At 39.8% G+C, this 18,614-nt stretch overlaps 1 protein-coding gene across 3 annotated transcripts in view; it reads left to right on the plus strand.

Annotated features, from left to right (window-relative positions):
- The first annotated feature begins 721 nt into the window (after positions 1-721).
- Positions 722-18,614, plus strand: part of BCL2L14 (BCL2 like 14) — a 40,983-nt gene continuing 23,090 nt past the window's right edge. The window contains exons 1-2 of one of the 3 annotated variants that reach the window (XM_008513527.2): positions 722-831; positions 2,220-2,278. In XM_008513527.2, coding sequence (XP_008511749.1) covers positions 2,250-2,278 — 29 coding nt within the window. In that variant the 5' untranslated portion in view covers positions 722-831; positions 2,220-2,249. The remainder of the gene's footprint in view (positions 832-2,219; positions 2,279-18,614) is intronic. The other 2 variants (XM_070619116.1, XM_070619115.1) reach the window with 2 other exon arrangements.

The raw sequence follows: 18,614 nt of genomic DNA on the forward strand, positions 1-18,614 counted from the left end.
GAGCAATGAAGAGCTGGGGCTGTGATGGACTCGACCACACCATCCTTGATCACCTCCAGGATTAAAAACACCTGCTACCACTCTTCTTCCTCCTCATAAGCAGACTGTGGCTACTCTCCATTGTTTCATGGATCATTCCACAGGATCTGAGAGCCCTTTTGCCAAAGACGGGTCACAAGGGAAGAGAAGATATGATGTCTAAAAACTTCCCATACCGAGTCAAGCGACCCCTAAACCATCCCACTGCCACTTGTCTCCACCTTCCCCAGCCCTGACCCAATCTTTATTCCATCTGCTGCCCCATCTCTGATTCTCTTCTCACCCCTTCAATCTTCTAGAATTCCTGTTTCTTTCCTAGCACTCACCAGACTTTATTTTATCTGAATCCCTGTCCAAGGTCACTGAGATCAGTTATTTTGGCCTCTATTTCCTCGTCTGTAAAAGGTGAATAATAGCAGTACCTACATTGCTCCATCCCAGTGTTGATGTGAGGATGAAACAATAACACTCACGTAATGAGTTTATACTGCCTGGTTCATAGTAATCCCTCAATAAATGGAAGCAGTTTTTTTTTCTTTAATGTGGAGGTGGGAGACGTGCTCAGTCTAACTGCAGAGAGTTAAAGGAAACACAGGATTCCAAGATGGAATTCTGAAAATATTTTCCCGTGGCAACATTGTTCCACACCGTGATTGTACTCTCTATGACTATTATTCTCCTAAAGATTTTACAGTTCTAGTGCTTCAGCTCAATCCTACAAGTTAAATGGGCCCTCCTGGACTGAACTGGCAAAACTAACCACCATGAAAAATCTTATTTCAAGGGAAAAATGTGAGTTCTATACACGTCCCTTATAAATGAACTTAGAAATAGAATCCACTCTTACTCTTGGTGTTGCCTAGAATTTAATGTTGTAAAGGAAGGTGCTTTGGAGGCTGTAAATTTGTCAGGCTGGTGAATGGTAGACATTCCACTGACCTGAGCTCTCTGAGCAAGAACCTTAGGAGTAAGCCAGATGACAGAGGTGCTCAGGGACAAGAGGGGAAAGCAAAACTGTGTTGTAAAGAAAACTAGGTAGGCCTGGGGGCACGAGTGTCAATAGGAGGTCACAGTCAATGCCTTGGCATGCAGAGGCTGAGGAGGAGTCTTGGAAAGAAACCTCAAAAAAAGGGAAAACAGGGTCCTGAGAGCAACACTAGAGGAGTGGGTACCTACCTGTTGGTGAGGAGGCTGTGAAAACAGAAAGGTTTCAACCAGGAGCTTATAAAAGTATATCTGGGATCCAAACAGAAAAGGAATAGCTAAACTCAGAATTTAAAAATGAAATAGAGTGGCCAGAAAAAGTACAAAAACTGCAGCTCCAGGGCTGAGTGAATAGAAGAGGTGGATTTGGGGCCATTACATGGAAGTGCGAGATAAGGTTTGAATGATGCTATATCCTGAAGCTAAGCTGAGAGGTTTCAGGATACAGCTGGGAGACACTCAGGACTTCTCGCTGTTGTCAAGTTCAGCATGAAGCTGGTCTTGTGGGTGCACAGGACAGCAACGAGCAGGGTGGGAAATGGGGAGGGAAGCGATACTGCAAGAAAGACAGGAAGTGGGGAAAGGAGCTGGCTTTTGGTGGAGGCACAGTCTCTTCTCCACACTGAACTAGTGAGAGCCAAGAATGAGCCTGACAGAGAGCCAGGTCTACCTGGGCACTGCTGGGCCCCGTCTCAACCTGTTAGCACACCAGGCATCCCGTGCATCTGCTGTGTCTGCAACTACATGTGGACCCCAAAGTGACACCAAGATCTTGGTGATATGAAACGCAGCTAGCAAACAGGAAATCTCAAGGATGTATCCTACAGTGGTCATCAAGCCTCTGCTTGAATACGTTTACAGATGGAACCTCACTCATGAGGCACCCGTGTCCTTATTAAAGGACTGTCATTGTGAAGAATTCCCTCCCCACAGCCAGAGCAGAGCTGCCCCCTGGTGACTTCTAGCCCCTGGTTCTCATCCTGCTCTCTAGAGCTAAGTAGTCAAATCTTATCCTTCCTCTCCCTGAGAGCAGGTTGCATTCCCCTAAGTCTTCTCTCTTCTAGGATAAATAATCTACATTACACAGCTTTAATAACCAAGCAAACGATCATTTCATGGTGGCCAAATGTATGCAAAGCACTGTGCACGTGCTAAGTGGGATCCTAAAGTGAATAAATTATCTCCTTGCTCTTCAGGCACAAAAGGTGAAGACAGAGGCATGGACAATGGACTCCAACACAAAGAAGACTGATAAGTACTATAATAAATGTTCAAAACTTGCTATCATGTAGCTATGGGGCAAGAGTAGCCCAAGTCAACTTGGTAGATGTGGAAAGGCTTCTAAGAAGAGGTGGGATTTGAGTCAGTTTGAAAGATGTGGGGAAGGAGGCAGGTGGTAAGTAGAAAGAGTATAGGACATGGGCTTATGGACCTTGGTTTTTAGCTTCCTGTTTGACCTTGAGCATATTTAAAGTGAGGGCCTTGAACTAGATGATCTCTAAAATCTAGTGATAGAGACCACAAAGGGTATAAGCTTGAGTATTCCAAATTAGGAAAGAGTCCAAAAGGGTGAAGCCCTGCCCATATCAAGGAAATGGTGTCTGTGTGTTTGGAGCAGGGATGGGGCAGGTGCTATGAGGAGGATAATTCATTCAATATTCTGCCTGTTGTACTGATACAGCACGCATCACCATTCTGATCACGTCCTGTTGGGACACTGACAATGTCCTCCTTAGAATGGTGATGATGGTACCACCAGCACCATCAGCAGCAACGACATTTCTTTAGCAATTTACTATGAGCCAGACATCTTTGGACGCACTCTATGTATTTACATTTACATCCCATGGAATTCTTATAACAGCCCTATGAGACAGGTGCAAGTTCTATTATTCCCATTCTACAGATGAGAAAGCAGAGGCATTAAAAACACAGAGGGTAAATAACATGCCCAAGTTCACAGAGCTAGTCCAACGGCAGAGCTGGAATTTGAACTCAGGCAGTCTCGCTTGCTGCTTCACTTCTTCAGTAAGAAAACCCAAGGGCAGAACTGAATATAGCTCTGTAGGCATGTCCCGCCTCAGCAGGACAAGGGCACAGTGGCACTATGGCTTCTTTTGCATTCCCATTAACTCAGCCCAAGACAATATCGGCTTTCTTGGAAGCCACACCACACTGAGGATTCAAATTGAGTTGGCGGTCACCTGAAACACTTTTGACATGAGCCACTCTTAAGCCAGGTCAGTCCCATTCTGTTCACATGCAGTTGATTAGATAATCCTAAATGGTGGGCTTTTCGTTGAGCCCTACTACATTCTAGGTTTCAGCTCAGAGTTTCACCCTACAATAATTTTGAAACATAATGCAATCTGATGTTATATCTCCCAGCTTAGCAATAATAGAACAATAACCGCTAACAGTTATTGGAGCCTTAACTTTGTGCAAGGCACCCTGATAACGTTTTTCATGTAGCATCTTATATAGTTAAGTCTTTACACAAAGTCAATTATTACTATTATTATTATTTGCACTTAAGAGAATAGGAAATCAAAGCTAGTCAAGTTACGAAACTTGCTTAGATCCCATCAGGGAGGGACAGACCCAAGCTTCATATCCAGGGTTGTCTGACTCTGGATCCTGAACTCTTATCCATACATTCTCCTACCTCTTTGCATCAGCTATAAACTTGCCATTATTTAAGTCAATCACAAAAAATATCAAACAGAATCAAGGACAGAACTCAAAAGTAAATTATATCCTTCCAGGCATATTTGAATCAATTACTCACGTTGTCATAGACAGCTAGAGATTGAGGGATTTTTTACCTAATATTGAGGGCCAGAGAAGTTGAGCAATTTGTCCAAGCTCACACACCTGGGGAAGAAAGGAGACGGAAGACTAAACAATCCAGAGAGGTCAAGCCCTTCATTCATCCCATCAGCGCACACTTCAAGGATAAATGAGAAACCATCCAAAACGTTTTGCAACGACAGTATCATCTACGTTGCAATTCTCCAACTCATTCACATGCCTCTCATGAGATCTTTACCAACAACCCCATTGGAGTGAAGGTGCACTTCATCAAAGAAAGACAGCCCTGATCTGTGGGAGATGGATTAGCTTGACCTGGCCGACTCTCAGGGAACACGTGGAGTTCTTCATTCTAACAGTACGTAAATCATCCACTTAATAATCTGCTGTAGGATTTTGCAGGGAATGAGCACCAGTGTGAGGTCTTTTGAGACCTGCCAACTCCCTGAAAACTGTGCAAGTCATCTCCAGTCATCAGGCACCACTCCACGGCGGCCTGGCTCTCCCTGAACTGGACCTGAGGTTTGCTTAAAGCTGCTAAACGCACGCCTGCCATCTACTCTTTATCTGAGGCTTCAGCTTCTCTAAGTCGTTTCCACCTGAGACTGTTTTCCTTGGTAGAGAAGTCAAACTGAGTCAGAGTGGCTCTCTTTTCTTTCTGCCTTCTGTTGTTGTAAGTGCATCTGAAAAATTCCTTCTTTTGTTATTAACATTTTCAAGAACCTCGGCTCAGTCAGACACTTACTCCAGGCCTATTCCACCCTTTCGTATCTGCTTTTTGTCACAGCCACTGACGAAGACTCTCTCCTTGACCAAACTTTAATCAGGCTCCTCTGATCCCAACTAGGCCCTGTCCTTGGGCGTGTTCTCCAAGAGCCCGGTTTGAGCAAAAATCCTGCTAAGTCAGTTTAGGCAGAATCTCCCACCCTTAATATCTGATCATCCTTGAGAGCTGACCAAATTCTTCATCCCCAACCATCCCCTAAGTAACGTGCAGTCCCCCTGGCCTGCCTTCAGCAAGAATCCTATGAAGTTGGTTTAGCCAGAATCCCCCTTACCGCTAGTGCTTCCTCCATCCACTGACTCCCACCCTGATCCTTGGCTATGAATTCCCACTTTTCCTTGTTGAATTCAGAGCTAAGCCAGGTCTCTCTGGCCTACTGCAGAACCCCACTGCTCTAGTCCCTATACCTATTGCAATAGCCCTGAAAATGGCCTGACTTAGTGTTTTAACAAGTGACAGAACAATTTTGTCTTTAGAACCTCCCTTGGACGTCTTTTGTATATGTGCTTTTAAAGTGAGAGCTCATCCAAGAACTTCCTCAAAATCAGCATCTTCCCTTTCCTTCCTTCTCCAGATCCCTCTCTCCTACCCCTCATCCCGTAAGAGGCAGAATCAGGATTCAACTCCAAACCGCCTGTGGAGCCTGAGCCTTTAACTACTACGCTGTATTATCCTTGTATGCTCTGCAAATGTGTCAATGACTGAGCCATTAATTAAAACGCAATCAATAACAGAACCTGAGTTCTCTCTCCACCTGCCTCTCAACAATTAAGCAGACATCAAAGAAGAGCCTGAAGGGGACATGAGGGGCAGAGAATTTAAGTAATTTAACCAATGTTAGGAGAGAATTTTTTTTAAAGGTAAAATCATGACTGTGAAAGATAAACAGAGCCAGACCCTAGTTAAAGTGGTAAGGACATATTTTAATCAGTCATATAGTGTTGAAATAGAGAAAAGAGTCTATCACTAACTGAACTGAACTTGGATTTGTACAAGAGTGACCTGGCCTTTTAAAGGGAGAATGAGGGAGATTGAAACAAAAAAACAGCCCACTAATTGGGAAAAATATTTACAAGCTACTTATCCGACAAAGGGTTAATCTCCATAATATACAAAGAACTCACACAGCTTAACAACAAAAAAACAAACAACCCAATCAAAAAATGGGCAGAGGACATGAACAGACATTTCTCCAAAGAAGATATAAGTATGGCCAATAGACACATGAAAAGATGTTCATCATCACTAATCATCAGGGAAATGTAAATCAAAACTACACTAAGATATCACCTTACACCCGTTAGATTGGCAAAAATATCCAAAACCATGAGTGACAAATGTTGGAGAGGTTGTGGAGAAAAAGGAGCCCTCATACACTGTTGGTGGGAATGCAAACTAGTGCAGCCACTATGGAAAACAGTATGGAGATTCCTCAAAAAATTAAAAATAGAAATACCCTATGACCCAGCCATCCCACTACTGGGTACCTATCCTAACAACCTGAAATCAGCAATCCCAAGAGTCCCATGCACCCCTATGTTCATCACAGTATTATTTACAATAGCCAAGACGTGGAACCAACCTAAATGCCCAGAAACTGATGATTGGATAAAGAAGATATGGTATATATACACAATGGAATACTACTCAGCCATAAAAAAGGACAAAATTGTTCCATTCGTATCAACATAGATGGACCTTGAGGGTATGATGTTAAACAAAATAAGCCAGACAGAGAAAGACGAACTCTATATGACTCCACTCATAGGTGGAAGTTAACATATAGACAAGGAGAACTGATCAGTGGTTACCAGGGAAAAGGGGGGGTGGGGGGAGGGCACAAAGGGTGAAGCGGTGTACCCACAATATGACTAACAATAATGTACAACTGAAATCTCACAAGACTGTAATCTATCATAATCTTAATAAAAAAGAATTAATTAAATAAAATAAATAAAAAGGGAGAATGAGGGATTAGGGAGGGGGTGAGCAGGAGTTCAGTAGAGTCAGTGGAGTAATATATTACCAAAAGCTGTAAGGGGAGATTGGTCCATGTGAAACCATATGGGTTTGTCAGGCTCCTACCCTCCCACAGAGACCAGGAGACAGGGACTCTACATTCAGGCATTGGCTCGAACAAATAGTAAATTGTTTTGGCAGCCTTGCGTTTTCTCAAGCAGACACTTTAAGAGGGACTAGGGTCATCCTAGAGATGTGGCCATATGTAATTAGAAATTATGTTAGTGTTTTGTGCAAGTCTTTTTTTTTTAACATTGGCCCTGAGCTAATATTCATCATCAATCCCCCTCCTTTTTTTTTTCTCCCCAAAGCCCCAGTACATAATTGTATATCCTAGTTGTAAGTCCCTCTAGTCTTTCCATGTGAGACGCTGCCACAGTGTGGCTTGATAAGTGATGCATAGCTCCACACCCAAGATCCGAACCACTGAACCCTGGGCCGCCCAAGAGGAGTGCACAAACTTAACCACTCTGCCACTGGGCCAGCGCCTGTTCAAGTCTTTATAGGACAAGGTGAAGCCTAGTCAAGAAAGGGCTCAGGAGAGCCTGGCTAGAGTTTGGTCAAGGAGAAATCTTTGCCAACTCTCACATAATATAAAAGAATATGTGTCAAACATTTTATTTAACTCATTAATTAATGGTGGAACCAGTAAAATGTTACAACCAGTTCGAAGGAGAACTCAAACTACTGTACATTTATAGTTAAATAAGAAATGCTGAAATGAATTTATAAATAGAGGCAAAACTGGAAAAACCGGTCAATATCCGAAGCTATTGCATTCCACGAGAGAAAATTTGCATTTAAATGGAGGGAATTATTTGCATTACTATCACTTTCCTATAAGCCAACTTCTGTCTCTACAGATTTGTAAAATAGCCCAATCAAAAGTCAACAAAGGTGCGCCTGTCTATAAAATCAAATAATCCCCAAAGTTTCCAGTATCCCATTGAAAGCACATCCAGCAATCTCTCTTGCCCGTTTCATAAGCTTCCAGTTTTTCCCTACAGCAAGGTCAAACTGCAGTAAAAGTTAGTCAAGAAAATCAAAACGATGAAGAGTATCAATAATCAGGGATCCATCTGTACAGTATTAGGACGATGGTCAGGTTTACTGGTTAGGTTCCTGAACTCTGAAGATTGATTGCTTGGGCTTCCTCAAATCCCAGTTTTGCCACCTGTGGTTGTGTTACCTTAGGCAATTTTACTCAACTCCCCTGTGCCTCAATGTCCTCATCTGTAAGATGGGCATAACAATAAGTATCTACTACATAACTGAGTTGACAATTGGTAAAATCTCAGTAAAATGTTAGCTATTATTATTATGCCTCTTTGGAGCCTCTGGCCATGTCATGTCTCTGGCCGTGAAAGCATGCCTATCTTTACTCTAAAAGATAATGCCCATTGAGCCCCAGAATTCTATCTTAATGATTATAAATTCTACATTAAGGTGAACATTAATTCTTTCTCCCAAAGTTTCCATTGCTTCTAGTAAACTAACCAGTTCCTCTTTGCCTAGTGTCAGATTCAAGTGTAGAAAACATTTATCACCATTGCTTCCTTTTACTTAAGACATGCCATTAGCATCAAGTTAGAGATTCTGTTTGTTTATCAGGAGTGTTTAAAGGAAGTCAAGGTAATTTAAACCCTCTATCACAATTATATTCTGCCTCTGTGCCAGTGTGATCTCTGTACCAAAAGCAACATCTGTCTTCTCTCTAGCTGGGCCAATTGTAGCAACCTCCAACACCATCACTTCAGTTCCTTCTATTATTTTGTGTTCACCAAAACACCCTAACCACAAGTTACAGCATTACCTTACAGGTGTAGGGGAAGAAAAAAACTTTTTCCTTGACCCTCCTAGATTCTCTGGCTGGCAAATTAGACAGCTTAACAAGAGAAAAACAAGCAGAAGTTTATTAAAACATACAGCTCGCATAAATGTAGGAGAAACTTGGTGATGAGTAATGCAAACTGGTGGTTAGAACTGGGGCTTATGTAGCATCTTAACAAAAGAATAATACATTTACACAACTATAGGAAACAAAGAAGCAGTTATTAATGAGCACATGAGCACTACCCATGACTATCACCCCAGGGTTCAGAGCAGAAAGAGCAGGCAAAAATGCCCATCTCCCAATCTTTCTCAGGAAGCGATCAGACTACTTACTTTACAAGCTGCTGCCTGAGGGTTGGGCTTCTAATTAGCATACATCTAGATGCTAACTGTGATCCTTACCAGAATCTGAAAGAGCCAGTGGGCACTTGCCCTGTCTTCTCCCTCCTGCTCACTCCAACAGTAAAACCAAGTTGCCAGTATCTCCCTGGAAGGAACCTGTCCTCATATATAGCACCCCAAATTTTAGGCTTGCACCTGAAAGACAGATGGCTCGCTATGATAGCCAACAGAGCTTGTGTTAATGAGTCCCACAGGACTACTGCAAGCAAAGAAGCAGCGTTAAATGAGCACAGGAGCATCCGTTATGAGCTATACACATGAACTTAGCCAGGGGGAGCAGACAAAAACATCCACCTCCCAGTTTCTCCCTATAAGTGGTTTGACTGCATACTTTCCAAGCTGCCTGAAGGCCCAGCTAATCAGTCTGCCTCTAGGTGTTGACTGCAATCCTCCCCTTTGGGACGCTGACAGGTCTTGGCACAACTAACAACTACTGGGAACGACTAAGAACAAAGACAAAAGCTTGGAAAGTCACAAAGCTTTAAGAGGCAACCAGGAGCTCAGTTCAGGCTGATTGATAAGGTCCATCTCCTACATAAAACCAGTCTGTCAAGACTACAAGAGGTGGTGGCTTTTTCTAGTTCACAGAAACCAACACACGGAGTCAAGGAAAATGAAGAAACAAAGGAATATGTTCCAAACAAAAGAAGATAAATCTCCAGAAATTGATCTTAATGAAATGGGGATCAGTAATTTACCTCATGAAGAGTTCAAAATAATGGTCATAAAAGTGCTCACAGAGGTCAGGAGAGCAATGCATGAACAAAGTGAGAATTTCAAGAAAGAGATCAAAAGTATTAAAAAGTACCAAACACAAATCATAGAGCTGAAGAAAACAGTAACTGAACTGAAATGCAAGAGAGGTTCAACATCAAACTATATCAAGTAGAAGAGAAGATGATGAACTCAAAGACAGGGCAGTGGAATTCATCCAATCACAGAAACAAAAGAAAAACAAATGAAAAAGAGTGAAAATAGCTTAAGGGAATCATGGAATATAAGTCCCATGGAGTTTCTAGAACTGGCCCAGCCAGAGAACATATGATGCTTTTGTGTAAATGGTCACATCAAGCAGACCAATATATGCATTATAGGGGTCCTAGAAGGAAAGAGAGAGAGAAAGGGGTAAAAAGCTTATTCAAAGAAATAATGACTAAAAACTTCCCTAACCTGGGTTAAGAAATAGGCATCCAGAACCAGGAAGTCCATATAGTTCCAAATAAGTTGAATCCAAAGAGATCCACACCAAGATACATTGTAATTAAATTTTCAAAAGTTGGGCCAGCCCCAAGGAGAAGTGGTTAAGCTTGTGTGCTCTGCTTCAGCAGCCCAGGGTTTTACCAGTTTGGATCCTGGGTGTGGACTTAGCACTGCTCATCAAGGCATGCTGAGGTGTTGTCCCACATAGCACAACCAGAAGGACCTACAACTAGAATATACAACTATGTACTGGGGAGCTTTGGGGAGAAGAAGAAGAAAAAAATTTTTTTAATTAAACAAAAAAGAATAGCAGTCAATTTTCAAAAGTTAAAGACTTTTAACTTTTAACTTTAAAGCAGAAGCTTAAAAGAAGAAATCAAAAGGGAAATCAAAAAATATCATGAGATAAATGAAAATGGAAAGACAACATACCAAAACTTATGGGATGCAGCAAAAGCAATTCTTAGAGGGAAATTTGTAGTGATAAATACCTACATTAAGAAATAAGAAAGGATCCTAACACATTCTACAAGGGCAACATCATGCTGATACCAAAGCCTGACAAAGACAGGATGAAAAAGGAGAACTACAGGCCAATATCGCTGATGAACATAGATGCAAAAGGTCTCAACAAAACTTTGGTAACCATAATTCAGCAATTCATCAAAAGGATCATACATCATGATCAAGAGGGATTCATCCCAGGGACACAGGGATGGTTCAACATCCACAAATCAATCAACGTGATACACCACATCAACAAACTGAGGAATAAAAACCACATGATGATCTCAATAGATGCAGAGAAAGCATTTGACAAGATCCAACAGCCATTTATGATAAAAACTCTGAACAAAATGGGGATAGAAGGGAACTATCTCAACATAATAAAGGCCATATATGACAAACCCACAGTCAACATCATACTCAATGGGCAAAAACTGAGCACCATACCCCTGAAAACAGGAACGAGACAAGGATGCCCTCTATCACCACTCTTATTTAACATAGTACTGGAAGTTTTTGCCAGAGCAATTAGGCAAGAGAAAGGAATAAAAAGAATCCAAATAGGGAGGGCAGAAGTGAAACTCTCGCCATTTGCAGACAACATGATCTTATATATAGAAAACCCCAAAGAATCCATTGGAAAACTTTTAGAAGTAATCAACAACTACAGCAAAGTTGCAGGGTATACAGCAAAGTTTGCATAAATCAGTAGCATTTCTATACTCTAATAATGAACTAACAGAAAAAGAACTCAAGAACACAATACCATTCACAATCACAACAAAAAGAATAAAATATCTTGGGGTGAATTTAACTAAGGAAGTGAAAGACCTATACAATGAAAATTATAAGGCTTTTCTGAAAGAAATGAATGATGACATAAAGAGATGGAAGGACATTCCATGTACATGGATTGGAAGAATAAACAAGTTAAAATGTCCATTCTACCTAAAGCAATCTACAGATTCAGTGCCATCCCAATTAGAATCCCAATGACATTCTTTACAGAAATAGAACAAAGAATCCTAAAATTCATATGGGGCAACAAAAGACCCCGAATTGCTAAAGCAATCCTGAGAAAAAAGAACAAAGCTGGAGGCATCACAATCCCTGACTTCAAAACATACTACAAAGCTACAGTAATCAAAACAGCATGGTACTGGTACAAAAACAGGTGCACAGATCAATGGAACAGAATTGAAAGCCCAGAAATAAAACCACACATCTGTGGACAGCTAATCTTCGACAAAGGAGCTGAGGGCATACAATGGAGAAAAGAAAGTCTTTTCCATAAATGGTGCTAGGAAAACTGGAAAGCCACATGCAAAAGAATGAAAATTGACCATTCTTTTTCACCATTCACCAAAATAAACTCAAAATGGATCAAAGACCTAAAGGTGAGACCTGAAACCATAAGGCTTCTAGAAGAAAATGTAGGCAGTACACTCTTTGACATCAGTATTAAAAGGATCTTTTCAGACACCATGCCTTCTCAGAGAAGGGAAACAATAGAAAGAATAAACAAATGGGACTTCATCAGACTAAAGAGCTTCTTCAAGGCAAATGAAAACAGGATTGAAACAAAAAATAACCCACTAACTGGGAAAAAATATTTGCAAGTCATACATCCAACAAAGGTTTAATATCCATAATATATAAAGAACTCACACAACTCAACAACAAAAAATCAAAAAACCCTATCAAAAAATGGGCAGGAGACACGAACAGACATTTCTCCAAAGAAGATATATGGATGGCCAATAGTCACATGAAAAGATGTTCATGATCACTGATCATCAGGGAAATGCAAATCAAAACTACACTAAGATATCGCCTTACACCCATTAGAACAACAAAAATAACTGAACCAAATAGTAACAAATGTTGGAGAGGTTGTGGAGAAAAAGGAACCCTCATACACTGCTGGTGGGAATGCAAACTGGTGCAGCCACTACAGAAAACAGTATGGAGATTCCTCAAAAAATTAAAAATAGAACTACCATACGATCTAGCTATCCCACTATTGGGTATCTATCCAAAGAGCTTGAAGTCAGCAATTCCAAAAGTCCCATGCACCCCAATGTTCACTGAAGCATGATTTACAATAGCCAAGATGTGGAAGCAACCTAAGTGCCCATCAACAGATGACTGGATAAAGAAGATGTGGTACATATACACAACGGAATACTACTCAGCAGTAAAAAAGAACAAAATCGTCCCATTTGCAACAACATGGATGAAACTTGAGCGAATTATGTTAAGTGAAATAAGCCAGATAGAGAAGGACAATCTCTGTATGACTTCACTCATACGAAAAATTTAAAAATGCAGACAGAGAACAGATTAGTGACTACCAAGGAAAAGGTGGGGTGGAGGGTGGGCACAAAGGGTGCACTTACAACACGACTGACAAACAATAATGTACAACTGAAATTTCACAAGATTGTAACCTATCATTAATGCAACAAAAATTAAATTAAAAAACTAAAAGAAAGAAGAAAGGAGGCCAGCCCAGTGGCACAGCAGTTAAGTTCACATGTTCTGCTTTGGCAGCCTGGGGTTCACTGGTTTGGAGCCCGGGTGCAGACATACACACCACTTGTCAAGCCATGCTGTGGCAGGCATCCCACATATAAGGTAGAGGAAGATGGGCATGGACGTTAGCTCAGGGCCAGTCTTCCTCAGCAAAAAGAGGAGGATTGGCAGCAGATGTCAGCTCAGGGCTAATCTTCCTCAAATAAATAAATAAATAAATAAAAAGAAAAAACTTGGGAAAAAAAAGAAATAAGAAAGACCTAAAATTAACAACCTAACTTTACACCTCAAGGAACTAGAAGAAGAAGAATAAAATAAGCCCAAATTTAGTAGAAGGAAGGAAATAACAAAGATCAGAGCAGAAATAAATGAAATAGAGACTAGAAAGATGATTTTTAAAAGATCATAGGGACTAAGAGCTGGTTTTTTTAAAAGATAAACAAAAGTGACAAACTTTTAGTTAGACTAACTAAGAAAAAAGAAGACTCAAATAAATAAAATCATAAATGAAAAAGACGACAATACAACTGAAGATATAGAAATACTAAGAATCATAAGAAACTACTATGAATAATTATATGCCAACAAATTAGATAACCTAGAAGAAATGGATAAATTCCTAGAAACATACAACTTACCAACACCAAATCATGAAGAAATAGAAAATCTGAGTAGACTAATTGCCAGTAAAGAGACTTAATCAGTACTCAGAAACCTCCCAACAAATAAAAGTCCAGGATTAGATGGCTTTAATGATTAATTCTACCAAACATTTAAATAAGAATTAATACCAATCCTTCTCAAACTCTGCCAAAATAATTCAAGAAGAGGGAACACTTTCAAATACATTTTACAAGGCCAGCATTACCCAGACACCAAAGCCAGACAAGTAACCTACAAGTAAATAAAATCATAGGTCAATATCCCTGATGAACATAGATGTAAAAATCCTCAACAAAACATTAGCAAACTGAATTAAGCAGTACATTAAAAAGATCATAGACCATGATCAGGTGAAATTTAACCCTGGAATGCAAGGATGTTTCAATATATACAAATCAATCAATGTGATATGCCACAGTAACAAAATAAAGGATGAAAATCATATGATCATCTCAATAAACGCATCTGAAGAATTTAGCAAAATTTAGCACCCTTTTATGATAAAAACTCTCAACAAATTGGGTACAGAAGGAATGTATCTCAATATGATAAAAGCCATATATATGACAAGCCCACAGCTAACATCATACTGAATAGCAAAAAGCTGAAAGATCAGGAACAAAGATACTCACTCTTGCCACTTTTATCTAACATAACACTGGAAGTCCTAGCCAGAGCAATTAGGCAAGAAAAAGAAATAAAAGGTATACAAATAAGAAAGGAAGAAGTAAAATTGTTTGTTTGCAGATGACATGTGTAGAAAACCTTAAAGATGCCTCCAAAAAACTGTTAGACCTAATAAACAAATTCAGCAAAGTTGCAGGATACAAAATCAATATATAAAAGTCAGTTGTATTTCTGTGCATTAACAAAAATGTATTGGAAGGAGAAATCAAGGAAACAATCCCTTTCACAATAACATCAAAAAGAATAAAATACCTAGGAATAAATTTAAACAAGGAGATCTCTGTACTGAAAACTATAAAACACCGATGAAAGAAATTGAAGAAGACAGAAATAAATGGAAAGATATTCCATGTTCATGGATTAGAAGAATTAATATTGTTGAAATGTCCATACTACCCAAAGCCATGAGATGCAATGCAATCTCTATCAAAATTCCAATGGCATTTTTCACAGAAGTAGGAAAAACAATCCTAAAGTTTGTATGGATCCAAAAAAGACCCCAAATGGCCAAAACGATCTTGAGCAAGAACAAAGCTGGAGGTATCACACTTTCTGAATTCAAACTATACTACGAAGCTATAATAAAATATTGTAATCATAACAATATGGTATTGGCATAAAAACAAACACATAGATCAACAGAACAGAATAGAGGTGCCGGCCCGGTGGCACAGCAGTTAAGTGTGCACGTTCCACTTTGGCGGCCCGGGATTGGCTGGTTTGGAGCCCGGGTGTGGACATGGCACTGCTTGGCACACCATGCTGTGGTAGGCATCCCACATATAAAGTAGAGGAAGATGGGCATGGATGTTAGCTCAGGGCCAGTCTTCCTCAGCAAAAAGAGGAGGATTGGCAGTAGTTAGCTCAGGGCTAATCTTCCTCAAAAAAAAAAAAAAAAAGAACAGAATAGAGAGCCCAAAATTAAACTCATGCATATATGGTCAATTAACTTTCAGAAAGAAGCCAAGAATATAGAATGCAGAAAGGATAGTCTCTTCAATAAATGGTGCTAGGAAACAGGACATCCACGTGCAAAAGAATGAAACTTGATCCCTACCTTATACCACACACAAAACTCAACTCAAAGTAGATTAAAGACTTAAATGTAAAACCTGAAACCACAAAACTCTTAGAAGAAAACACAGGGCGTAAGATCCTTGACATTGGTCTTGGCAATGATTTTTTGGATTTAAGACCAAAAGCAAATGCAACAAAAACAAAAATAAACAAGTGGGACTGTAGCAAACTAAAAAGCTTCTGCATAGCAAAGGAAATCATCAACAAAATGAAAAGGCTATCTATGGAATGGGAGAAAATATTTGCAAACCACATATCCAATAATGGTTTAATGTTCGAAATATGCAAGGAACTCATACAACTCAATAGTGAAAAAACAAATAACCCAATTAAAAAATGGGCAAAGGACCTGAATAGACATTCTTCCAAAGAAGACATACAAATGGCCAACAGGTACATGAAAAGGTGCTCATCATCACTAATCATCAGGGAAATGCAAATCAAAACCACAATGAGATATCACCTCACCTGTCTATTAGGATGTTTATATCAAAATGACAAGAGATAACAAATGATGATGAGGATGTGGAGCAAAGGGAACATTGGCACACTGTTGCTGGCAATGTAAACTGGTACAGCCACTACGGAAACCAGTATGAAGGTTCCTCAAGAAACTAAAAATCCAACTAACATGAGATCCAGTAATCCCACTTCTGTGTATATATATCCAAAGGAAACAAAATCACTATCTCAAAGAGATATCTGTACTCCCATGTTCATTGCAGCATTATTCACAATAGCCAAGATGTAGAAACCACTTGTGTCTATCAACAGATGAATGCATAAAGAAAATGTGACATACAGTTATATGCCCCATAACAACATTTTGATCAACCACAGACCACATATATGATGGTGGTCCCATAAGACTAGTACCATATAGCCTAGGTGTGTAGTAGCGTATACCATGTAGGTTTGTGTAAGTACACTCTATGATGTTCATATAACAATGAAATCACCTAACTATGCATTCCTCAAAATGTATTCCCGTCATTCTGTACCACATAACTGTATATATACATATGCATATATGTATACATACGCATATATATGTGTGTGTGTGTGCGTATATATATATATATACAGGGTATAGAAGGAATGTACCTCAGCATACATGACAAGCCCACAGCTAACATCGTACTCAACAGTAAAAAGCTGAAAGATCAAGAACAAGACAAGGATGCCCACTCTCACCACTTTTATCCAACATAACACTGGACATCCTAGGCAGTGCAATTAGGCAAGTAGAAGAAATGAAAGGCATCCAAATAAGAAAGCCTTTATCACATCCATACGTAAAATAGAATATTTTCAGCCTGAAAAAAAAGGAAATCTTGCCATTTGCGACAACATGGATGAACTTGGAGGGCATTTTGCTAACTGAAATAAGCCAAACAGAGAAAGACAATGCATGGTATCACTTACATGTGGAATCTAAAAAATAATTTAAAAATTTAAAAAGTCAAACTCATAGAAACAGAGATTATAATGGTGGTTGCCAAGGGCTGGGGGGTGGGGGAAGCAAGAAGAGGCTGGTAAAAGGGTATGAGCTTTTAGTTATAAGATGAATAAAGTCTAAAGATCTAACGCATAGCATGGTGACTATAGTTCATAATACTGTATTGTTTAATCAAAATTTGCCAAGAGAGTAGAACCTAAGTGTTCTAACCAAAAAAGGGGGGGTCAGGGGGAGGAAATACGTGAAATGATGGTGGAACTCAATGGTGGAAATCCTCTCATAATGTATGTGTATATCAAAATCAGCATGCTGTACACTTTAAATATATTACAATTTTATTTGTGAATTATACTGCAATAAAGCTGGGGGGGAGGGGTGGGCAGCAAACTGTGGGAAGGTAAACATATGAGGGGAAAGTAACGGAAGGTTCCGGTTGTTTTAGTGAGGTTTGTTGTGTAGATTCCTCTGGTAGCAGCTCCAGGCTGATAAGAGTCTAGAGTTGTCTCCAGTGATGAAGAATCCTCCTTCCCTTCCTGGTAAGAGGCAGAATGCAGAGCGTTTTTCCCGCGGATGCCTTTTCTTAATTGCCTTCAGCTCAAAATATGCCCTATGCCAAAGCGGCATGTTTTGGGGTAGCACACTCTGAACCCCTTCACAGGCACACTTCGTGACAAATGGTGCTTCTCCTCTGCTTCTTTTTTCAAATGTTTCATTTGAACCAGATTCTTTCGTTGCTTCATTTCATCTCTGATCCCATTTCAAGTTTCATCATTGAGATGAAATAAGGATGTCACAGCCCCAAAGTAACGTGTTGACCATTCTAAAATCTGCTCATCTGGCCTTTCAAGTCTTATTTGGTTATGCACTTATAAAGATGGGCAAAATCCCCCAAATTTTTCTGAAGATGAGCTTTTTTTTTTCTTTTTAGACATTGGCACCTGAGCTAACAACAGTTGCCAATCTTCTTTTTTTTTTCTTCTTTTTCTCCCCAAAGCCCCCCAGTACACAGTTGTGTATTCTAGTTGTCAGTGCTTCCAGCTATGCTATGTGGGACGCTGCCCCAGCATGGCCCGATGAGCGGCGCCATGTCCAAGCCGAGGATGGGAACCAGTGAAACCCCGGGCTGCTGAAGCAGAGCGCGTGAACGCAACCACTCAGCCATGGGGCCGGCCCCTGAAGATGAGCTTTTTATCCATACATTCTAACACTTAGAGATTTTTCCCTGAGACATAATCCCAGTAATCATTTAAATAAATTCCAGAATCCAAGATTAAGGCAAATGGAAAATAAATACAACAATTTCAAAAATATCCATACCCAATAATTCGACTCCCTGGGAATCACTCCTCAGGAGACAATGCAAAATAAAGGCAAAGATGACAAAACTATACTCTGCAACATTATTCATAACAGTGAGCACTTGAAAACAAACAAAATATTTAAAAATATTTGCCTGATTAATAACTTTAGTGCTTTCATTTACTGGACTCATACCGCCATTAAAAATTCTATTTATGAAATATATTTGTTGGTACGGAGATATATTTATGATAGATGTTAAAAGAAAAGTCACAAAACTACAATAACATCTTAACTATGTAAAATCAAGTACAT

The sequence above is a fragment of the Equus przewalskii genome, chromosome 5, assembly GCF_037783145.1.
Source record: "Equus przewalskii isolate Varuska chromosome 5, EquPr2, whole genome shotgun sequence".
In the NCBI taxonomy this organism is placed as follows: Eukaryota; Metazoa; Chordata; class Mammalia; order Perissodactyla; family Equidae; genus Equus; species Equus przewalskii.